Here is a 25,839-nt window from a genome sequence, read left to right as displayed (position 1 = left end):
TTGTGCAACACACTATGTCATTGATTAGTCTGTTACTGACCCTTATTATGTCTGTATTGCACCCATGCACTTTATGGCTACAGCTTGCTAAATTAGCTTGCTAGTGTTAGCTGGTGACGTCCAAAACTCCATCACTGATGCTCCAACAGGTGGCATCATGGTGGCTACAATAGCTTTCACACACAGTCTGTGGAGTTTACTGCACACATTCAGTGCTAGCATTTATGAGGAAGCTTTTAGAGACCAGCAGTGTTGGTCAAGTTACTTGAAAAAAGTAATCAGTAACTAATTACTGATTACTTCCCCCAAAAAGTAATCCCGTTACTTTACTGATTACTTATTTTCAAAGATAATTAATTACTTAGTTACTTAGTTACTTTTTAAAAACACGATTTACAACCTGAATAGGTGATAAAGTGATAGATCTTTCAGCCCAATTCTACTTTTTCTACATAATCATCATACAAAATGTAATCAAATGGAAAAGTCTCTTTTTAAAACTTGTTTTATTAGTTTTAATCTTTTAACTTTATGCATCAAGCAAAAATTTAATTATCTGCAACATTCTCTGACTGGAAGAAATTAGTTTAACATTTAAACCTATTTTCTGCACATTCCAGCACATAAAATAAAATATTTTGTGTGTTTACACTCAGTCTTTCAAATAGATGCAAGTAAAACACAGCAGAAAATAAATAAAGTCAAAGACTAGCGGTCCTGTTGCTCTATTTTCACCTGTAAAGCAGGAGTGGGGTAGGCGGAGGTTTACCCTGGTGCAGGTGTGCAGCGGTCAGTGGAAGAATCCGCGAGTTTCTCTGTGAGTTTCCCATTACGTCGTAGCTACTCGGTGCTTGCTCGGAAGTTTAGGGGTTTTTTTGCTGTAAAAAGAAGTTTTCTTCCCACGCACAACGGACACTAATGTTTTTGTCACTTTTTATGGAATCAAACTCAAAGTAAGGTCAGTACTTCCACGCTTTAAACGCTGCACGCTCATACTCTCTCTGCACTCGATATATGATCCATTGTTGATCTGCACACAGCTGTTGTCACCAACGTCGCACTCGCTTACGTCACTGTCATCAGACATTCTCGCAAAAAACATCACGGTTTTAGTAACGCAGTAACGCAGCGTTCCTACGGGAAAGTAACGGTAATCTAATTACCGTTTTGCAATAGTAATCCCTTTACTCGTTACTTGAAAAAGTAATCAGATTACAGTAACGCATTACAAGTAACGCGTTACTGCCCATCTCTGGAGACCAATGAGGTAAAGTAACAAAGCAGCAAAATTAAAAACCTTTATCCCTCTTGACAGCATTGGCTTTTTACTTGGAATCCATAATTATAATTCTTTAGTAAGACCCTACACACACACACACACACACACACACACACACACACACACACACACACACATGCACACACACACACACACACACACACACACACACACGATGTTACTGCAACAGAAAATAAACATTAGTAATAATGCTATCTGTCAGATTTCTCAATAGCTTTGTTTAGAGCATTGATTCAAGTCAAAATACAAATGCACAGGAGTGGTTTCTGCAACCATAATTATACAAAAGTGTAAAAAAGGAAAAGAATCACACAATATTTATGTGTGTACATGTGTATGTGGTTTTCGTGATAGCCACAGGGTTAATTCTGCTGAGAATTTCTGGAACCTGAACACATTAACCTCAGTTTGCCGAGCTGACTAACCGCTGCAGTGGACATTGAGTCTCCCGAGCTGAACATTTGACATTGCTCAACATGTGGGGTAATTAAAGATGTTGGGTTAGGCTTTTTTTTTTTGCAGTTTTCAATCCCGTCTTTCTAAACTTCTAAACATGCTACAAAAACATTCCCTACGTAAAACAAGACCTTCCGTCTGGACTAAATTTTAACAACGCAAGACATGGGCTGTTTATTCATTAATTCATTGAATAATTCAATCGAAGGCAATTTAATTATTCTAAGAAATGTAAGCTGCAAGCTCTTGCATGGCTGTTCATATCAGCTTTATGGATTTGTGTGTTTGGTCTAATATTATTAACCTAAAAAATTATGAAACACTCGTGGACACTGATTGATGACCAATGACAAAGAAGGGTAACTGAAACTCTTGAATTCTGTAAAACTGAAACCACAAATGCTGCGAGTCCTTTGACTGGAAAGCTCAGTTTCTGTGTGAAGTGCATCCACACAGTGACTTGAATAGAAAGCAACAAAGAGCTGCTGTTTGAGCAGAAACTCAAACGGCTGCTGAACATGCACGAACATTTCCCAACACCAACAGTGTCGCACTGCTGGATGCATTCTCGAGTCTTTGAGTAGCAGTGATGTCTGTAGGGTTTTTGACCTTAATTTCACATTGATTTTCTTCCTGTTACATCAGCAGTGCGGGTGATTGAGAAAGTTCCTTTGGCAGATTGTGCTGTAAGCTCCTGGCATTATGGCTTTAGTGAGGTTTCTTAGAGTTTCTTTCCTAAAATGATTGAAATCAATTACCTGGTCAGGAAAGAGGAAGTCTGGAGCAAAAAGGGAAGCATTTCATGGAAAATGGAACAACCAACCGATCTGTATCCTAGTACTCAGCAGTGTAGAAGCTTTATAGATCTGTGGTTACCACTGGATCGTGTTTTTAGGGGCTAAGAAATCCACATTTTCATCACATTACAACAAAAAGAAAGTGCAAATGCATAAAATGCTTTACAATAACCATCTAAAATGTTTTGTAAGTCATCGGTTTGACAGAAAAGAGCAGTTCTGCATCAGCAATGCAGAGCAGCTCATGTGGTTTCTCTGACATACTGTCTTTGATGTAAGCAGAAGTTTCTAACTGTCTTTCTCTATTCCCCCCTCCTCTCGTCCTCCCCTCCCTCCCCACTCTCTTTTCTTCTTCCGTCAGGGCGAAGTGGGACCCAGGGGATGGAAAGGAGAGGTTTGTCGAATTAGACTTTGCGGTATTAGATATAATCCATTCTGTCTTATTCTGCACCACAGTGAGAAGGCCTGTCAAGCCTGCATGGCTGCTATAAAAGACTTACAGAGCCAGTACCTTCAGGCCTGTGGAAATCTGGGCCCCCTGGCAGAAATATACATCACAAAAGCGCTCTTTCTCTAAGATGCACACATCTGCAAATCAAACACTTACTCTACCGTCTGCAGAATTACAATTTAAGGAGATACAACTTCCCTCAGTCGCTGCCATTTGTAGGACATCAAAACATATCTGCTTTTTGATCATTAGAAAAGCAGATACGCAAAGCTTCACTGTTTCTCACTGTTTACTAAGACTGTCATTGCCCTACACCTGTATCTGCCAAAGCTATCGCCCGTGCGCGGCACACCTGCAGGTCGACAACAACAGCAGCCTATAAAGTCAATGTACTTGTTCTTAGGCAGGTTTACAGAAACTAGCTTCTCTTGACTGACTAAGCATTTGTATTTGTCACCAATTTTGTCAGTTGAAATACCAGATTCGATCAGTTTCAGTTGGCTAGCTGAACACGCCTCGGCTTTTATTGTTTCCAACTGACTTGATCTAAACTAAGAAAGCTGTAAAAGTTTTATTACACCCTGGGATAGCAGATGTCAGAAGACTGAGGTAAAAGCTGTGTGTCCGAGCCACGTGGATGAAAGTTGCTGTATTAACATGTTTTCACGCCCAGGCTGTTTTTGTCAGAGCCACTGGTGTATCAAAGATTTCGTAGACCGGCTGCTGCAATATTGGACTGAATGGAGCAAGGCAGAGAGGAGTGAAGGATGACAGAGCACCAGTGCTATTTAACTTCTGCAAAATATTGTGGTTTTGGTTCAAATGTCTTCTCACAGCACCGTGAATTAGGGCTGCTTGATTATGGCAAAAATGATCATCTCGATTATTTGACGATATTTATTTAACAATAACAATGTTGAATAATGACTTTAAAGATTGTCAAAAATAATATAAAATAGTGCAAATACTGATGACAGTGCAAATGTTTGCAATATAAGAAATAAATGTAAACATCTGTGTTTAGTGAACTTTGCAGTGTTGCTCTGTGGTGCAGCTACGACACTGTAGCAAAGTTTACACACTGTGTCTACTTGATCCACGTCTGACTCATGAACCCATAATGTTTCCAACCACTGAAGTTTTTTTTACCTCTTTTCAACCAACAGCAGTCACTCTCCTCTCCAAATAACTTCTGCTTAGCTTTCCGAGCTTCCCTCGGGTCCTCTTAATCAGCGGTCCCCAACCCCCGGGCCTCGGACCGGTACCGGTCCGTGAGTCGTTTGGTACCGGGCCGCGAGAGTTGAGGCTCAGGTGTGAAATGTATAGTTTTCAGGGTTTTATCGGTTTTCAGCGTTATTTTGTTATCGTTTTTATCGTTTACTCGGTTTTCCTGGGTCTTTTCACGTGTGTTATGAATAAATCTTCTTTTTTTCGGTACCAGTACTAGTTTTATTTTGTTGTATTTATCCGCGACACCTTAAAGGCCGGTCCGTGAAAATATTGTCGGGCATAAACCGGTCCGTGGCGCAAAAAGGTTGGAGACCGCTGCTCTTAATTGTTGTGACACGTGTTCGAAACGCAGAGAGGTGCGCTCGATTTGCCACACGGAGCAGCGCGAGAGTAAAGCACGAGGGAGGGGCTAATAATCGGCTCAGTCGTTTTTAATGATCGTTGAAAGCCCAGATCGTAATCGAGATTAAAATTCGATTAATTGAGCAGCCCTACCATGAATGTTAAAAAAAATCAAAAAATCTCATCCCATGTGTACATGTGGCAAGTTGGGATACCCACCTCACTACTGCTGGAACAGGTGTGTCAAGCCACCAGCTCAAAAGAGACCTCGCGTGTCACTCATGGACGCCCCAAAAATGATTGTAGATTGAGGATGAGTTTGCAGTGTCTGACTGCCGAGCTAACACCAATGTTGATATGCTACGATGTTTTAAATTCTTACATTACAAGAGAAAGGCTTTTGAATGAGGACAAACCTGTGTTTGACACAGGTAACAGTATCCCACTGTTATTAGCTATTACACAACCTTCCAACAAGCCTTATTATTTATCTGCTTATGCAGTTGTCAGGAGTGTTAAGACAAAGTGTTCAGCAGTCAGTAACTGCAGATACGCATCAGTTTCACTGTTTCTCTCTGTAGAGTGTGACTTTTTTGTGCTCTTTTGTTGCTGCTGCAGAAAGGAGTGACAGGTGATACGGGCCCCAGAGGACCCGATGGAAAGAAGGGCGACATGGGCCACATGGGTGTCATTGGTCCCAGGGGATTTCCCGGACAGGAGGGGTCGCCGGGTCAACCGGGCCAACCTGGCCAACCGGGATATCCTGGCAAACCTGTAAGTGTACCTGCTTTCTTATCTGATGTCAACAACCATAGCAGTGAGAATAAAAAAAGGACGTTGGAGAAAAGACGCTTTGCTGCCACAGCTGGAGAGGTCAGGGTTGGGAGTTACTGTGACACTGCTGTCAGTGTGTGTGAGCTACGTGAAGATGGAGAACTGAGCGCTGAGAAGATCCTCTAAATCTGCAGAGCCAGAGCATGTTTTCCAAGTCCCAGAGCGGCTTCAGCTGAATCACAGTGTAATTGTGTGTTCCAGGGTAAGCCTCCCTCCGACGAACATCTCGTAAAGCTCTGCACTGATGTTCTGCGTAGTAAGTATTTGTTTGTTTTCACTCTGCGGTGCAAAAAGCCGCAGTTGTCTCAAACATGCATTTCACACAATAGCTTTTCAACTATATCCACTTGTTGCAGTAAATTGGCGAATGGGCTTAGTCTAGTTTAAGTGTCTTAAACTCAGAATGAACGTGTTAGTCGTAATAAATCACCTCCTTCCTGTTTTTAGCCTTCGACGTAAAGAAGAATCCAGTGAATGTTTTTTGGCAGCTCCTTTTCCCACCCATAGATAATATAAAAGATGGATACTGTACTGTCACCTGCTGGTTTGTAAAATGTTCTGAAGCCTTGAGATGACATTTCCAATGTTGCCATGTCAGTGTTTTGAAACTGGATGTGACAAATGAGGCGTGGATGTTGCTGTGAAAGCATACACTCATAGACACGAGCTCAATAATGTTCTTTTCTGCCTCTCACAACGACCAAAGGTTTCAGAACTGGTTTAATGTTGGATTCAGTGTAACGAAAAGAGTATTTCAGTATTTTGCTGACTTCTGTAGGGTCAAAAGGCTTTTTGTCTCTTAGTGGCCATTTCAAAAATGCAAAATTAAGACAATTCAGCACGTTGTCTGAATAAAGTCTTATGTTGTCTGTAGTATCAGGCTTTTTAACTGCTGCTCACAGTCCTGCTGTTTTGGGCTAAGCTTTTAGTACAAACCTAAAGAATACAGAGACTGCCTATAGATTCATATTATAAGACTGAATAACTGCAACTACGAGTCCAAAGCTGGCAATTACATGCCGTAGATTATAAGACGCATTAAGCAAAACAAAACAGTCAGATAAGTCAAACTTTACTCAGCTCATTCTTCGTGCTTCCTCCATGTCTGCACCATAGATTCATTAATGTTGAGTTCTCTGCAGCTGCCATGTTCTACTGCGCGACCAACAGCCTTGAGTTTGAAATCCGCTTCATAAGCATGTCTCGTAACAGGTGCCATTTATGGTCCTTATACACACACTATAATATCATGTTGAAGCTAGGGCTGTCACGATTACGTCGACTATTAAAATCGTCGACGACTGATTTAATAGTCGACGCGTCGTTTGAAGCTTTGTAAGATCACAAAAGACGCAGGAATAAGTAGTAGGATTTAAGAGTGTAATACCGGACTGAAACAGAAGATGGCAGCACTGCATGTACAAGGATGCCAGCTGCCGTTAAACCCGAAGAAGAAGAAGCTGTGTCCCAGAATTCATAGTGCGGCCCAGCTCAGTCTCCAACAATGGTGGCAGCTAGTTAGTTTTAATATTACTCTTATTATTCTTTCTGGGTCACAAAATAAACGTTTAACATATTTTCAGGCGAGAATGTAGCTGTGTAAACCTCAAATATCTGCTCAGTTTATCAAGACACCACATATTTTCAAAAGCGCTCCGACGTTTTCGGAGACGTCTGTTACCCACTAGTTCGATAGCTAGCACACCGGACTCCCGGCAAATCGTTTTCAAACCCACCGCCGTCTTTCGCTACTCAGGTTAAATATATATAAGTCACTTAGATAACTTAAAAATGTTATTGTTTGGCTTTCTTTTTTAGTATTTTATTTGTTCCTGAGTAAATCGGTTTGGCTGAGATTAAAGAGATGCTCGAGAATTTACTCCGGTGTCCTGTTATATTTTAGATAGCAAGGAGTTTATTAAACTTCACCGAAACAATCTGCAAATTTCATTAAAATTTAATAAACTATCATCTTGTCTTTATTTTTAGCTTTTACCTTAAACACTTAAAGCTGTAAGCTAATGATAGTTATATAAGAGCAGATGCTGCTGGTGCAATAAGCTGTACGTTTTACGTCCAATGGATGATGATCTGATTAGTCGACTATCAAAATAATCGTTTGTGGCAGCCCTAGTTGAAGCACAGTATGGATTACTTCGCGCGTAACTCACCAAAGTTGCACTAAAACATTTTTGACAGATTTTTGAGCGCTGTGTAGCATAAAATCAGTTTGAGGTCAGTGAGCACAACCAGAATTCATACATAAGGCGGATTAATTTTTAATTTTTGAGAAGATTAAAGGATTTTAAGTGCGCCTTATAGTGCGCAAAATACAGTGTATTGTTAAAGTGTGTAACAAAAGCAGATTCTTCTCATGTTGTGGCTGTGCCCTACAGACCAGCTGCCAGCATTGCTACAGAGCCTGACTCCTCACTCTCCGTGTGAACCCTGCCAGGGTGTGAAGGGTCCTCCAGGTGAGCCGGGAGCACCGGGACCCAAAGGCTCCATGGGAACTCCAGGCTACCCTGGCAGGAATGGCGCTCCCGGTTACCCAGGACCTCCTGGAATACAGGGCCCCGCAGGCCTCAAAGGTTTGATATGACACAGTTTATGAACCAGTACCTTCAGACAGGTTTATGTTGTCTGTACACAAAGCTTCCTCTCACCAATGTTATATCTGCCCCACTGTGACAAAAAGCTCCATTCGGGCTCCTCACTCTGATGAAAACAAGGCAATAAGTAACAACACAGCATCACAAAGAAGCGATGGGACAAAATTTACGACCGCTTTCATCAACAGTTAAAATCAAAACAGTGTCAATGATGAACAAATTGGATGTGTTGATGTTCACTGTACCCCATAAAACAAGATCATTAAACAAGCGAACATCAGTGAAAGTCAGCAGAGCAAAAGACAACAAATGCTCCACACCCATCTCAGTGAGCTGTCTGTGATTTATCACCACTTCAACACAGAGAGCGGCTAATCAGCTGTGGAAGATACCACTCCACTGCTGTGGAGCATTTTAGCTTGTTAGGCCAGCCATGCAGCGACTTTGGAGGAGTCAGAGCTGGTCGAGAACATTAAGGGAAGACGCTGAATAATTCTGCGCCCTGGATGTGCACATATCCAGGTAATTGTACAACTGTCAGTAATAGTTTGATTCATTTTAAGTTTATTTATGTATCACCCATTCACAATGTAGTCATCCAAAGGCACTTTGTAGTGGATGAAACCTTTTCTGTGGTTCATAATCAGGGTTCCTGCACAGAATCAGTTTGTGTGAGCGACACTTTGCACTTAAACAGCTGTTTAGTTCCTCTGACAGGGAGGTGTGATATTACTTCTGAGGCAAAGCTACGGTGTGTTTATTCTGCTAGTTTGTTGCACACTTCGGATCATCAAATACATTTTAATACTTCGAACAAGCCAAACAGAAGTATGACAAATTGCTACGAACCATACTGAGTGGAGAAGCCATTTTTCTTCTGAACTCTGCACACATCTGAATCTGCCAGTAGCCCTTTGTTAAATGCAGAGTGATAAAAAAGCCAGCTATGCCTAACCAATCCAGGAACTCCTTGACCCGGGATATGGGACAACAAAACGTTCTCACTCCCAAAGCGTAATATTTCATGCTAGGTGACGAATCGTCAGTATATTACGCCTTTGGCCACCTGACAGGTCACCTACTGATCGCAAGGTTGGTGGTTCAATCCCTGGCTCCTCCAGTCTGCATGTCAAGTATCCTTGTGCAAGATACTAACCCCCAGTTGTTCTCCGATGCGTCCATTGGAGTGTGAATGCAGTTAGAAAAAGCAGTAAGTTCAGAGATTTTTTTATAGAGCACTTTGACGACTCCGGGAGAGTAGAAAAGAATAAGAATCAGTCCATTTCCTATATCACGAGTTTGGAAAAATGAGGAAACGTGAGAACTGTTTGGAATGAATCTACACATTCAGTTCAGTTCAATGTTATTTATATAGCGCCAAATCACAACAAAAGTCGCCTCAAGGCGCTTCATAGATACAGAGAAAAACCCAACAATCATATGACCCCCTATGAGCAGCACTTTGGCGACAGTGGGAAGGAAAAACTCCCTTTTAACAGGAAGAAACCTCCAGCAGAACCAGGCTCAGGGAGGGGCGGGGCCATCTGCTGTGATTGGTTGGGGTGAGAGAAGGAAGACAGGATATGTAAGTCACACATGTAGGTTTATTTTACTTAAATCGCTTTGGAAAACACTATCTAACACGATTAAGGTGGTGGTTAAGATTAGGGATAAGGTTAGGGTTAGGGCTGGAATACATGGCTGGAGCGTGTATTACTGCGGGAGTGTCGTTGTATTCGATGTCATTCACAATCCGCCGCGTATCATGGGAACGGCCACCTTTCGCGTTCCCATGGGACGCCTCGGGATGTGACAAGTTGTCGGTATGTGAGAACCACCTCGGGATAAAGATCAAACTGTGACACCTCGTTCACCTTGCGATAGTCAATACACAGGAACTATGGACCGTGCACTGTGTGACTCTTTCAGCCCTATGAGTAATTTGTCTTTTGTGCTCATACTGTCACGCCAAAGCTCTCTGGGCCTGAGATGGCAGGCAGCCCACTGCCATAGCCTGAAACACCTCCAGGAAGGACTGGGGGTCATCTGCCTTCCTGTTTGGTGTAGCACCACCAGAGCAGGAGGCGATGAAGTCTGTCACTTAGCCTGGGTGTCCAGCTGCCGCTTATTTGCGACCACCTGCTGCTGATGCTCGGCCACCATCTGAGCCAGTGCCTTACCTGGCTGCAGTACCTGTGGGTTCAACATGTCACAGTCATTCAGCCGACCCGACCATTAAACTCCTGCCACCATACTGGACTCATATGATGTTTTTCTGATATGCTGTGTTAGTTTTATGTCGGACAAAACATGATGGAACGATTTCAGAAAGTTTAGCTTTTTAAAACTGGGAAGTCTCCTAGCAACCTGTAGTTGCTAGGAGACCCACTAAACCTTTTGGTATCGTTTCCTTTTGTTTGCATGGAAAACAGACGTAAAATGTCCCCGAAACTCAAATTTACAGAAAGCATTTTTGTTCCCGAAGCTCTCAGTCTGAATCTAATGTTAGTTTTTAAACACACCTATCATATCCCCAGGTGACATGGGACCCAGAGGGTTGAAAGGCAGAAAAGGAGATGGAGACCAGGGACCACCAGGACCACCTGGACAGCAAGGTATGTTTAATTGTGCACATATTAACTCTTAGTAGCTCTTAGTAGTGTGGATGTTTAATAAATGCCACAAATATACCACGAATATGAAGTTGAATGATATCCCATTCTTAATCGATGGAGTTTAATATAGTGCACATTTATGTACACTTATAAATGTACATTTAAGTACGTTTATAAGGTCAAACACTGATGTTGGACTGGAAGGCCTGACTCTCTGCTCTGTCATGCTGAGGTCAGGACTCCATGTCTTTATGTATCTTGTTTTGTTCACTGCTGCTCAGTTATGTTGGAACAGGAAGTGGGCCATCCCCAAACGGTTCCCACAAAGCTGGGAGGATGAAATTGTCCAAAATGTTTTGTTATGGTGGGCATTAACAGTTCCTTTCACTGGAATTAAGAGGCCCAACTCCTGAAAACCAAACGTTCCACATGGCACAGTGCAGTCAGACAAGTACTGCTCTCCTGGCAACTTCCAAACTCAGACTCATCCATTGATTCGCCAGACGGAAAACTGTGATTTGTCACTCCAGAGAAACCGTTCCACTGCTCCAGAGTTGAGTGGCGGCATCGTTTACATCACTAACACTAACATCGTGCTTGGTGATGTAAGGCTGGATGAAGTTGCTCATCCATGGAAACCAGCTCCATGAAGCTCTCTTTACAGTGATCTTGAGCTAACCTGCAGGTTCACATCTGCACACTGTGCACTTCAGTACCTATTTATATTTATACATGTTTTACTTCTGCACAGTTGGAGCACCCATGATTTCACTGCATGTTCAATGACATAAAGGGATATTCTATCTGCTGACCCCGCTCTCTCATTTTGTTGTTCCCACCCACTCTGTCATAATACCACTGTGGACTTGTTGCATTATTTTGTAAACCTATGATCTAACTGACTTGAATAGAGGTGGTTCTTATTTCAATCTTTTCTTTTCCCTCCAGGGATTCAGGGTCCCCGTGGCTTTGATGGGATTGGCCAGCCGGGCAACCAGGGAATCCCAGGCAAACCGGGTCCACCGGGAGATCCTGGTAAAAGGGGTAGTCCAGGACTTCCAGGGGTTTGTGACATCTCTATGTGCTATCAGACCTACAATCTCAGGGAACACTACAGCAAAGGACCACACATCTGATGACGTGGGAGTGAGAGAGGTTGCTTTTGACTTTAAGACAGAGCTATCTGCAGCCAAGGCAGTTGTAACCTCATGAGCTGGTATGAACAGAGATAGGGAGGGCATTGATTCAGGATCACTGAATATGATCAAAGAGGATCAAGCTGGCTAGCGTCCGAGATACTTTAAACTTCTGAAGTTTAAATAGTGAATCCTAAATCCTGATTGAGTCAGACGAACACCAAGAGCTGCAACTGAGTCGCATTGTTTTTGTCAGTGTAAGAGGCAAGAAGGCCAGGAATCTGAATAATAATAAATATGTCTACCTCCTCGTTTACCTGAATTACTGTTTAAGTTAATGATACAGAAGGCAAATATGATTAATACCCTCCATAAATATGTATAACATGTATTAATTAAATCGTGGGCTAATGTGAGAAAAGCACAATTACTATAAACTGCATATTAAAATATTAAAGAAATAGAAACGAATCAGTTCGTATGCTGTGCTTGGAACCTCTGCTTTTCTACTGAGGATGAGCCGGTGAGGTTATTTCTGTCGCCTGTGCAGCTCTGCCTCTGAGAAATGATGCCATCTGCAAATGGTGAAAAAGTGCAGCACCTGCCGCCATGATGAATTAGGATCTGTTGAATGGAACACGCCATTTTCACATGATTATGTTGTGGTTCGCTAAAGTTCAAAGGTTCATGACTGATAAAGATCTTGACCTCCTTCAGGTGCAGAGTACGTGTAATCACTAAAGGTGGAAAAACATATTTATGTCATGTTTTGTGCACAGAGCATCACAATTTGTTCTAATCCAAAGCTGTGACAGATGTTTTTGTTTTCATGAAACCTGTTACTGCTTTTAATCTGTCATATTTGTTTACCAGTATTATGTATTCACTTTGCATTCGTTTTGTGTTCATGCGGATTACTGTAAAACCTCATCTGCACAATGAACAAGTCCTTTATATTTGAAGCTTAGATTAAGTTCTTTCTTCTTCTTTCAGGTGTGTATTTTATTTCAAAAACAAACTCTAATTGTAATATTGCTGCTTAAGCCACTTGCAAGTGAAAAGGTCATCCATGTCTTCAACATTATCCATCGTGTTTCTGCTATTCTCTATTTTAATACTGTTAAAATCATTAATTATCTCCAGTCACTTTCCTTTTTTAATCATTTATTCTGCTTTAAAAATTATACAGCTTTTTTTCTTATCTTAACAGTCTCCAAACACCTCACGGAGCACAATCCATCACATCCTAGACCCCCTTTTAATTTGAAATTACTGGAGGAAATGTGGAGTTTTATTAATTTCAACCTGAAAACACAAAAACTAAAAACAGATATATGATTCAGACAAACGGGAGCCTGAGTAGTGAGTACTGTAGTAATATTAATATTCAAACGCACCCTTATAGTTGGGAATTAAAAACAAACTATTCCTAATGATAAAGCTAAGAATGAGAAAGTCGTGCTTGACTGTGTTAGCAAAATTTAGCACTGATAAAAACAGGGTACTGTCTATATCGTGGTTTGCAAAGATATATTATTGCAGCAGTGAATATATTTGGTAACATGTTGCTATTTAGAATTTTTTTTACAAAAATGAAACACGAGTAACAGCGTTTGAACAGAAAGTTATGATACGGAGGCGATTTACAAACAGCAAAACAACATGTTATTTTTAAATAGGTTTTACTTTGTCACTGCATACAATGTCCTTTTTTAAATGTCTTCATATTTGGAGAAAACGCTCACATTTACTGTAGACCAGCAGTCTCCAACCTTTTTTGCGCCACGGACCGGTTTATGCCCGACAATATTTTCACGGACCGGCCTTTAAGGTGTCGCGGATAAATACAACAAAATAAAACTAGTACCGGTACCGAAAAAAAGAAGATTTATTCATAACACACGTGAAAAGACCCAGGAAAACCGAGTTAACAATAAAAACGTTAACAAAATAATGCTGAAAACCGATAAAAACCCTGAAAACTATATATTTCACACCTGAGCCTCAGCTCTCGCGGCCCGGTACCAAACGACTCACGGACCGGTACTGGTCCGAGGCCCGGGGGTTGGGGACCGCTGCTGTAGACAATCAGAATACTGCATTAAGAGGAAATGTCTCTGTGACCTCATTATGCAGAGTATCTATAAATATGTGAACTGACCAACCTTTGGTCCCAGGCTCAGTTGGAGCAGCAGCAGTTGTTTGGACTTCAAGTTTGGGTTCACAGGCTGCCGCTTGGTTAATTGTCACCACAAAGGCCCCGGTGCAGAACAATGAACTGAATTAGGCATCCTTCTTAAATGTAAGTATGTTTAGTCGTCCTACAGCAGGATCACAATGTGAACAAATTCATTTTACAATTATATGTTAATGATTTTGCGATACAGTACAAAACATAGCATTTTAATGCTAACAGGCTAACATGTAAATATTCCTTTTATTGTGTTTTTTAATTAACAAATTCTCTCCATTCTTTACCCAACTGAAAGCTAACAGTTAACAAAATCAACTCTGCTTAGCTGTGTACAGAAATGAGTGGAAAGATGGAGCCTAATAGGGCAGTTTTATCAGATCCAGGTAGACGGACTTAGCATGATGCAGCTTATCCTTGCTAACTGTTCTAGACAGAATTCAGTGAGCATTCTCATACAGGAATAATCAGTGAAACAATGAATGCAAGTACTGGGACACAATATGGTAATTATTTTTTCACACAACATTTGTACAAGGTGTTTGTTTTCATTGGGAACGGCTCCCAGAGATTCCCAATTCCACGTATGGTTAGGATTGATAAGGCATGTTATCACTTGTAGACTGGAAGGCTTTACAATTTAGGAAGCCAATTTCCCAACAAGTCTGTTGTTTAAGATTTTTAATTTTTCACTTGTCAGAATAAACTTGGCAAGATTCATATGACTGCTGCGAGTGGGGATAGAGTACAGTTAAACTGAGTTTCTAAAACCCAGCAATAAAATTCTGACCAGTGCCTTCACCATGATGAACGGCTTTTAAAACATCCAAATTCATTTTTGCAGAAAAATTAGTGTCCAATATCTATTAATATGTGTATATGCTATAAATAGATATGAAAGTGGTTTGTCCTCATTTCCCTGAAAATGAAAAACATTATTTGTAGAAATAATGGGATTTTCATCAGGAAACTCTTTCTCAGATTAGAACATTTAAATGCAGCTATTTTGCATTCATTGGTTTCCACTGAGTAATATGACATAAACATTAACATAATGTTAATAAGTTTATATTGCGCATAGTTATTAACTGTTCACTCATCTGAATTTGTTTCTTTGTTTGGTTCCTGTTCAAAGTGTAATTATTGTTGAATATGTATAATCAGAAATGTCAGTTTATTTCCTGTTTTCACCGTCGTATTTATGCGAATGCACAAATGTGTGTTAACAAGCGTGTGTTTCTCTTCAGCAGTCAATGCTGTCAAAAAGATGCTAAAACTTTCCTGTCATTGTGTTGCTATACACAATGTGCTTTGAGGTAGCAGCCAAGAAGGGTGTAGTTTGTGTCTGTAAACACCTGTGTGGACACCTGTGTGCACACCTGTGTGGACACCTGTGTGCACACCTGTGTGAACACCTGTGTGCACACCTGTGTGAACACCTGTGTGCACACCTGTGTGAACACCTGTGTGCACACCTGTGTGCACACCTGTGTGCACACCTGTGTGGACACCTGTGTGCACACCTGTGTGGACACCTGTGTGCACACCCGTGTGGATCAGCGCACTTGTATTCAAAAGGTTTCTCCATGTAACGTTCTGCTAGGGAGTGTGGGGAGCCATAGCCCGGTCCCCCAGGGCATGAAGCAGGTATGAAAGAGATCCAGGCCCCAGACATCTAGACACCACCAGGGGGGCAACCGTGCCACCCTCCTGGAAAGAGCTGAGGAGAGCCCCAGTTGAGGGGTCACCCAGCAGCCACGGAGCAGAGGCCAGAGGGGGTTGCAGTGACGTGCCTGTGGGCTCTGCCAGCAGCCAGCTGTGCCAGAGAGAACCGAGCCCTAGGCCCAGAGGCCAGAGGGCCCCCCACCCCCCAGGGCCCAGCTGAATCACAGGCGCCAGGTGCTGCCAAGCAGCCACCTGGAGTGAGCTAGTACATACATGAGCACCCAGCCCCAGACACCAAGAACCACCAACGCACTGACGTCTGAGGGCATAAGCCACCGGCAGGGAGTGTGGTGGGGGGAGATAAGCCCTCATACCTTGGAGGGCCTGAGATGTTCCCAGAGAGGTGGAGTCTAAGACCCGACCTGACACATAGACACAGACGAACAGGCGCACACAGACACAAACGTGCATTCCCACCCTCATGCACACATATACAAATACTCGACAATCACCCGATGTGGAGAAAGACACAAATAGACACTGTACACACAATCACACTCCCCAAACATACCCCAGGTCCAGGTACCCTAGCCCCCAGAGGGGGAAACCACACCTAGACCCAGGAGATGTTACCCTTTTCCCTGGGTGGAGCGAAGCAGACCGCCCCCGTATCTGCAGTAGCAGAGAGGCCCCACATCCCAGACCCCAATCGGACGGCCAACACCTCCCGACGGTTAACAGAAAACGGGGGTGAGTGAGGAACCCCAACCCCCCCTCCACCCGCTCATATGTAGTGTTGCTGCGTGCTGTTCTAAAGTGCATTTAAAACACAGGAGAGCATGGTACTTGCTTCCTATCAGAGAGCAGCACGGCTCCTCCCGAAAACCTTCAGTGTCTATATGCATTTAAAATTGAGGGTAAGGCACCAGCGCCAGAGGTGGGTTTGAATACACAGACCATCCTCTGGACGCTGTATAACGTGCCCACCCCCCATGTGGATGTCTAGGTTTCGGAATAAAATTGAGGCACAGGCGGCCAGAAGAGGACAGACCCTGGTGAAACACCTGCACCCCAAGCCTTGCATGTGTGGTTGATTGTGGTGGAGCGGGAAGATTGAGGCAGTAAACTTTCAAAACTTTCAAAATAAGACACACAACTACAACACGGGAAAAGACCCAGGGAAACCGAGTTAACGATAAAAACCCTGAAAACCATAAATTTCACACCCAAGCCTGAACTCTCGCAGCCTGGCACCAAATGACTCACGGACCGGTACCGGTCTGTGGCCCGGGGGTTGGGGACCACTGTTCTATATCAGCTGAAGGCGTTTCAGGGAGCTTTTAGAGTGATGTAATAGTCCTGTCTATAACTAATAAATGCATGAACTAGCTTTTCCACTCCAAGACAGAATGTTTCCAGTTTTTATGGATACTGTGCAAATGCAAATAACAAATCATGAAGGGCTCAAACGCTTTTTCACACTACTGCATGTGTTTACTACACGCATTGAAGGTCATCCTGGTCCAAAAGGACTCCATGATTCCTCCCAGTGTTACTGTAGTCCAAAGTAATGCCATTCGGAGTAAGTATCTGGTTAGGCACCATACTTCTAAAACCTCTGAGGGTCAGGGTACAATAACATCAGTTTTATTTGAATTTAGAAGCAAGAAATGAGAAATCATCCAGGACTTTATGTCTGTAAGACATTCTTGGTTCTAATTAACTTTAATTTTGGATGGATAAAGCTGGGTATCATCTGCATAGTAATAAAAACTGCTCCCAGCACAGAACCTTGTAAACTCTATGATTCACCTGACGTGTGAAGAGGACTCCCCAGTTACATAAACAAATTTGAATCTGTTGAATATATATGATTCAAAGCAGTATCAGTGCTGTACCTTTAAAATGGACAACATTAGCTGTTTTATAACTAGAGAGAGTATAAGACTGCAGCGCTGCTTCCTGGTCTCAACTCCCGATAGTCACATTTTGGGGGCTTAATACATTTGGCCAGTTTGTGACTGGAGAACTGCTCCGCCCTAAAGCGGGGTGGATGCTGTTTGTCCTTATAATTGCCCAATAGACAGTCAGCTTTCTAGACACCTTGAGAGGAAACCGGCACAAACTCCAACATTGTTTTGGTAAAGTTGCACAGTGACTCAAAACTGATGTTGGTGACCTCTAATTGACCAAACTGGATCATTACTGCTGATGTGATTTATAACTTTTCACTAGTGTCTCCACTTTCACGTTTCCCTGAGTTGCTTGTAACCAGAGTGTTATTCCTCGGCGGGTTTGTCTCAGAGTGGGAGGGGCTTCAGAAGCTTCAGTGTTTTGAACTGTGTAGAGTAGGGCTGCTCGATTATGGCAAAAATAATATTCACGATTATTTTCACTGAAATTGAGATCTCGATTATTTGACGATATTTATTTAACAATAACAATGTGTTGAATAATGACTTTAAAAAATAATATAAAATAGTGTGCAAATACTGATAACAGTGCAAATGTTTGCAATATAACAAATAAATGTAAACATCTATGTTTAGTGAACTTTGCAGTGTTGCTCTGTGGTGCAGCTACGACACTGTAGCAAAGTTTACACACTGTGTCTACTTGATCGACGTCTTAGCTGAGCTTTCCGAGCTTCCCTCGGGTCCTCTTAATCAGCGGTCCCCAACCCCCGGGCCTTGGACCACTACCGGTCCGTGAGTCGTTTGGTTGAGTTGGAGTTGAGGCTCAGGTGTGAAATGTATAGTTTTCAGGGTTTTTATCGGTTTTCAGTGTTATTTTGTTATCGTTTTTATCGTTTACTTGGTTTTCCTGGGTCTTTTCACGTGTGTTATGAATAAATCTTCTTTTTTTGGTACCGGTACTAGTTTTATTTTGTTGTATTTATCCGCGACACCTTAAAGGCCGGTCCGTGAAAATATTGTCGGGCATAAACCGGTCCGTGGCGCAAAAAAGCACCTTAATATGGAAAGGCTGTGTACTTTGTAGAACGAATCTTCATGTAATTAATAATAGCCCAAACCCTATAACTCTAAACAAGAATAGCAATATACTTCTTAATGATCAAAACAACTTGACATCTAGCAATAAGATACTAAGGTTGCAAAAAAAAGTTTAAGGTTAGGATGCACGTCTATCATAAAAGCCACCAGTTTTGTACTTCCCACTCTGGCTCCTAAATGTCATGCTACTTTTGCTTTTGCTCATAGGTAACTTCCTGTTATTGTGTTGAGGATTCTCACCTTATACATGAGTGAGTTGGTTATTTTTACCATTGCTGGTGCTATCTTGAAAGTGTTGTCTTATCATTTCACCATCTTCAGTGCAAGTGCAGCACGTACTGTATGTGTGAAAACCTTTTCCACTGCATACGGTGACATCACCACCGGTACCTGTATGTTTTACTGTGTAGTTCAATTTTGAATTATGTTTTTTTTCCCCTGTATTTATTATATATTTTGTAACCTAATGTTAATATTCATAAATGCTGAAAAATATCATGTTACAATGGTATCACACACACACATATATATATATAAAATCTACAAATGGCAATATTGTATTTTTTGTAAAAAAACAAATATATATTAAAATAATTCTGGATTTTATCACTCTGACTTGTTTATCTGCGTTTTCATTTGTTATTTTGACTTTAAAAATGAAGGTTTGGATGCTTCAAAGACAACTGTCAGGTTGCCCCGTTTCTTAATCCATTTGGGAAATGAAATAAACTCTACTATGTGTTTGTGGTAAACCACAGAATATTATGATAAAATTCATGTGGGTATCATTTTAAATCTTCAAATGTGCTTATCAGTATCGGAAGTGCACTCTGATTCCTGTGAAGGAAACATTTTGTTCATGATGTAAAAATCATCTTCTTAGCTACACAAAACAGTTGGCTAGAGCCGAAGACAACAGCTGACAGTTCTAAGACTTATTTATTATCTTCACGTGCTGAAATAAAACATAACAATGTGTTTTAAAAAGGTTTAACTGTGCACATGTTACACAACTAGTATCTTCAGTTGTATATAATATTGCATTTTACTGTATTTTCAAATCAAATCAAATCAAATCACTTTTATTGTCACATCAAATGTGCAGGTACACTGGTACAGCACATGCGAGTGAAATTCTTGTGTGCGAGCTTCACAAGCAGCAGAGTTGTGCAAAAATACAATAACATAAAACAAGCAAAATATAAGAATGGTTAAATCTGAGACTAATAAATATATGTACAATATATAATAGTACATGCATTACTGGATGTGTATACTAAATATGTTTTTCTACGTGTGTGTGTGTATACATATTTTACAAATTAGTGTACAAACAAGTAAGCAATAAAATAAAATATATAAATTATGAAAATATTTTCAACCAGAATATATAATTAATAGTTACGACAATATTATTATTTTGGAAATAAAATAATAACAACTACGCATATACTTGTATTTTCATATATCACTTGTTAAACAGACGTGGTTTCCATTACTTGTATCAACAACCAAACATTCATTAAATTAGATGAACTTAACATCTTTGCAGAGTTCTGTTTATGTGAAGAAGTGAGCATTTGTGTTGTCTTTTTAGAAACGTAGCAGATCTGAGTCTGTGAGTGCACATTATGTGTCTGTTCATCATCAGTACTAGACTGGATTATTAATCAGGCAGGAATATGAAATGTCTCCTTTTTTTAGAGCTTCACACAACGTTTCTATAGAGCCTGAGGACAGAATGAAGTCAAGTCACCACTGCCTAAGAAACACTCAAACTGCCTGTGAGGAAACATGTTTCTGTTTAACGTCACTGACTTTGAGTGAACTGTATTATGAATATTGCTGCTTTTCTTTTTTACCATTTGACTTAAGTTGTTTGTTTTAGGTGTATTTATTTGTTTTATTTTTTTGAAATTGTGAAACTGCTTCTACTGGTGTCTCTACACAGTAAATAAATATACACACTGCCCAAACCCAGAATGCAAGGCCCTAAAAAGGCTCCTCCACCCCTTTTATTCTCACTTTGTTGTTGTAAATTTGTTTGTTCTGTGATTTTCAATAAACTGGATACTACACTATTGACCCATTATTAGTTGTTTTCATGTATAAATAATTATAAATAATAATCATTCATATGAACCAGGCTGTTTTTTCATAGTTCACCTGTCCTCCAGGTGCACCAGCTGTCCTTTCTCTCTCTCCGCCCTGTCTGTGCCATTCTGGACATGACTGGATATCAACCAGTCTCTTCCAGCGTGGGTGTGGTCCTTGGACACCAAGCACACCTATCATCCACCAATCAACGTCGACTTCACTATTGCTCATGGCCAGATCATTAACCTGCTCTAGCAGGATGGTTGTTCAGGCCTTTAGTTACAGACTGTTTGTTCGAGTTTATACTGTGGAACACCCACCCACCTTTCATTTCCTCTGTTTAGGAAGAACATCATCTGCCTATCCCACTTTGACTTTGCATGCGGGAAAATGACTTGTCTCATGTAAGCAAATGGTAGGAAGGTATGAGAGAGCTTTGTTCACGTTAACTCACCTTCTCAGGAAACACAGTGAGCCCTTATCGTGACAGTATGTAAACCATCCGCTCAAAGTCTCGGTGGTTTAACTACCAGCTCACTTGCTTAGTTTTAACCTGCGAAGAGTTTTGGTTGCTTAACTTCCTGAACAGCATATCTTGCAAACCCAGCTGTATTTTTTTTATTGACATTAAAATCAACTAAACTTTTCATGGTATTCTGTGATTGATTCCATTTAGGTAACTTGACAGATTTATAATGAAGTGATGCTAATAATCTCATTAACCTACATAATGCTGATCAGTTCTTTATGTCACCCAGTGCAGCAACACTGTCAGTGAGGGGAAGTGTTACATTGTTTCAGCAAAAACAAGGTAATTTACACCCTAATAAAATTGTGTTACCTTCATATCTTCACTAAATGTGTAAAAGCTTATTTGTTTATGAAACACATGATGTACCGATAATGCTTCAGCTTCATACACTGTGACCTGAACCTGTTAAAAAAGGAATTTCATTATTAGATATTTGGTAAAAGACAAATATAAAGTTGTGTATCATCTGCAAAGCAGTGAGATTTGACATAATGACAACAATGTTCCTTCCAGGAAGCGATGTAATGTGAATAGGACTTTAAACACTTCCTTCAGAATGTACAAAACAAATCAAGCCATTTCACATCTATTTATTTAAGCTGCTCACTCGCCTCACATGTAAGTGATGCACTGTTAAAATCAGATGAATGATAGAATTATAAAATGATGTGAAGTGGGTACAGACAACTAGTAAAAGCTGGTCTCATGCAAATTAGTTTGTTAGTTTGGGGTTTTCAACAAATTTTTTAAGCTTCATAAAGGAGATGTTTATCACCAGATGATGTGGGAGGTATTTACTGATTTTCCATGGAACCCCCCACTAACTCTCTGAAGCAGAGAGAGCCTTATCAGACAGCTCTGTTCAAACTTAATTAAAGTATGTTTACGTTTTGTTTGTTGTGCATGAGTGCATTTACCTCAGAAGTGCTGGATGCCATTTGTGACATTAGTAAGATGCGGTTTAACAAGAGAATCGATACTGCACTTAAAGCATCCTGTAAATAAAGAAATCTGTGAAAATATGCAAATAAATGAATAAATGTAATAAAATATAGAAGATAAGCTCAAATAAAGTTGTACTTTTTTATTTTATGGTGATGAGGCTCCTAATATAAGTGTGTCATAGATTAGTGAAAACATCTAACAGCTGATTGTATCAATGTAACAACATTGCCAGTGCACAGACCACACAATGCATATTGCAGGAGAATGTGCCACAAATGTGTTTGCAGTGTGAGAAATCCGATTTGAAACAAAAAACCATTTTCACATTCCTGTACGAATGCTCTCACTTAGTGTTGGCACTCTTTGTGGTGCAGTATCACTTCCTGTTTCTGTTGCAATACACAGTGGTGTGTTTGTGTAGCTTTTTTGTACAGCCCATTTCATTAAAAGCTTTTAGAAAATGTCTTATTTCATATTGTCATATTGTAATTATATTCACAGTATTTATTCAGCGAGAAAGCGAGATACTTCAACAACTATGGTGTATTGTCTTGCAGAGGTCAATACTGAAGCACTGCTGGCTAAAGAGAAGCATAAATTCTGCCAAACAGTAATTCACATCAGCAGTAATGAAACTCGGTTACATGAACCGGAGGTCACTAAAATTAATATTGAATAGCAGTGTTGGGGAGTAACGGAATACATGTACCGCCGTTACCTATTTAAAATACAAAATATGAGTAACTGTATTCCGTTACAGTTACCGTTTAAAAAGGTGGTATTTAGAATACAGTTACTTTGTTGAAATAAATGGATTACACGGCGGTACTTCCCTGTTTCATATCGTGGCGGGTCAGGACTGTTTGGGTTTTGTTTGACAGCTACGTTCTGTTGTTCCAGGCGGCAGCGTTGCGGTTGCCATGGTTACAGGGTGACGCTCTCTCTGTGTGTTTCCTGGGTGAGATAGCGCCTGTTGTTGTTGTGCTAAGCTAACAGGCAGAATGCTACAGGTATAGCTCTAAAGAATGTAGCATCATAGGCAGTGTAGTCCGTGCTGCAGGGAGAATGGACTGCCATACACGTTATGTGTCTGTGAGCGAGGGAGGGAGAAAAAGGAAAAGTACGAGCTGTCATCGAGCAAAAACGGGAGCTGGAAGCATGTAAATATAATAATAACCACTGCAGCCAAGAAGAGAGCCTGACGAGCCCAGCTGTAAGTAAGCTATTAAGACTCGACTGTACACCGTGTTCGTGTTTTCCTCCAAAAACAATAAGTTCTGTTGGAGCAGCCTTTCAACGCCTCTCTCTGTCTCTGCTAGCAAAGTTGACCCAGACAACAAAGTAAAGCTAGTTTTCAGCTACGAGCCGACACAGAACCCACCGTATTAGCCAGAGGTCCCTTTACTACGGTTCGGAGCCGCGGACCTTCAGTAACAGTAATAAATCACAGCAATAGTACATTCATGTAGTTGTAAACAGCATGATAATATATTAAGTAATCCAAAGTATTCAGAATACGTTACTCTCATTGAGTAACGTAACGGAATACGTTACAGAATACATTTTGGGGCATTTATTCTGTAATCTGTAATGGAATACATTTTAAAAGTAATACCATACCAAATTATTATTAGAGCTGGCCTACTGGTATTATACAGCTAATATATATATTGTTTAGTATTAAGCTTTGCTTGTTCCATATTCAGTTTTTCAGCAAAACGTGTTTGAGTCCATAAGAAAAGATTCATTCTTATATCTGGAGGAATAAATATATTTCAATAAATATTAACGTTAGCCCGTGACTTTGTTCCAGTTTTGAATTTTGGCCCACTGTGTATTTGAGTTTGACACTCCTGCCTTAGAGAGTGCATCTGCTTCTAAACCAACACAAAACTAATCAAAAATCAGCAGAAAACAATTTAAACATTCAAAATAGAATCACAAAGTCAGAACAACACAATATCCACATCTACATAAAAGAGTGAAACAGTGAAAGGTGGATTATTAACCATTAGGTCTCTCCTTCTTCTCTCCTTCTCTTCTAACCCTGTCATGAGTGTCATGAGAGTGAGGTGTGGATCCGAACGCAGGCAGAGGGAAACGGAGCAGAGGTACGAACCAAAAGCAAATCCTTTATTTAGCTGCTGAATGATTACAGGAACAAAACTGAACTGTGACTCGACTCGCACTGAGATATCAAACTATGACCTTTGCTGTGGCAATGACTATGGGACATAGACAACTAACAGTAAGAGACACGAGAATTCTTACGTCCGTTTGCTCTTCGTGGACTCTGCCCTCAACACAACGATCCCCCAGACACTCGTTGGTAAATTACCGACTCTTGGACTGAGCTCCTCTCTTTGTAACTGGGTCCTGGACTTCCTGACCAACAAACCGCAGTCTGTGAGGATCCACAACGTCTCCTCATCTTCCAGAGTCCTCAGCACTGGCTCCCCTCAGGGCTGTGTGCTAAGCCCCTCCTGTTCACGCTACTTACATATGACTCACCCCAACCGGTCGCAGCAGATGGCCCCGCCCCTCCCTGAGCCTGGTTCTGCTGGAGGTTTCTTCCTGTTAAAAGGGAGTTTTTCCTTCCCACTGTCGCCAAAGTGCTGCTCATAGGGGTCATATGATTGTTGGGCTTTTCTCTGTATCTATGAAGCGCCTTGAGGCGACTTTTGTTGTGATTTGGCGCTATATAAATAAAATTGAATTGAATTGACTGCTCACCCAACCATCCAGGCTGTCATATTGTGAAGTTTGGCGACAACATAGCTGTGGTTGGATGCATCACAAACAATGATGAGACCGGCTGCAGGAAGGAGGTGGAACACTTGGAGGACTGGTGCAGAAAATACAATCTCTGTTTAAATGAGAAGAAGATGAAGGAGATGATTGTGGACTTTAGCAGGGGAAGACACACACACACAGAGACACACACACACACACACCCATGCACGTCGGAGATTCTGCAGTCGAAGTAGTACCCAGCTACAGGTACCTGGGTATGTACCTGGATAGCAACCTCACCTGGAAAAACAATTCCAGCCTGATCAGGAGGGCTCACCAGAGGCTCTACTTCTTGAGGCGGATGTGCGGGACTTGAGAGCTCAGTCCTCATCTCCTTTTACAGATGTGCGGTGGAGAGTGTTCTGTACTCTGGCATCAACGTGTGGCACAGAAACTGCACTGTGGCAGAGAGGAAAGCTCTACAGAGGGCGGTGAAGGCTGCACAGAGAGTGGTCGGAGGCAGCCTCCCAACCGTCACAGACACATACACCTCCAGATGCAGGCAGAGGGCCACCTGTATCATGAAGGACCCCACTCACCCAGCACTCTTTGTCCCGCTCCCCTCAGGCAGGAGGCTGAGGAGCATTAAATGCAAAAGCAGCAGACTGAGAAAAAGCTTCACTGCAGAAGCTGTGAGACTCCTCAGTGCATAATGGACAAGAACTGCTTCTGTCACTACTGACACTTACTGACACGTCACTTTATCAGTGCTGGTCATCATGCCCTTTGCTGCTTTCTATATCCATACTCCATACTGGGACTCAGGTTGTTGCACTCTATTTATTTGTATTAATTTATTACTTGTTATTCTGTTTTGTTTTTTCATAAA

The 25,839-nt window shown here is 41.3% G+C and overlaps 1 protein-coding gene across 1 annotated transcript in view; it reads left to right on the top strand.

Moving 5' to 3' along the window:
* The window catches only part of LOC146510769 (uncharacterized), a 98,819-nt gene extending 75,957 nt beyond the window's left edge, over positions 1-22,862 (top strand). The window contains exons 27-32 of the mRNA XM_085173117.1: positions 2,915-2,947; positions 5,195-5,350; positions 5,612-5,666; positions 7,807-8,001; positions 10,560-10,637; positions 11,586-22,862. Coding sequence (XP_085029243.1) covers positions 2,915-2,947; positions 5,195-5,350; positions 5,612-5,666; positions 7,807-8,001; positions 10,560-10,637; positions 11,586-11,773 — 705 coding nt within the window. The 3' untranslated portion in view covers positions 11,774-22,862. The remainder of the gene's footprint in view (positions 1-2,914; positions 2,948-5,194; positions 5,351-5,611; positions 5,667-7,806; positions 8,002-10,559; positions 10,638-11,585) is intronic.
* Positions 22,863-25,839: the final 2,977 nt, after the last annotated feature.

The sequence above is a fragment of the Neolamprologus multifasciatus genome, chromosome 9 (assembly GCF_963576455.1).
Source record: "Neolamprologus multifasciatus chromosome 9, fNeoMul1.2, whole genome shotgun sequence".
Taxonomy (NCBI): domain Eukaryota; kingdom Metazoa; phylum Chordata; class Actinopteri; order Cichliformes; family Cichlidae; genus Neolamprologus; species Neolamprologus multifasciatus.
The sequence above is the reverse complement of the archived record's forward strand: the minus strand, read 5'-3'. Positions and strand labels throughout refer to the sequence as shown.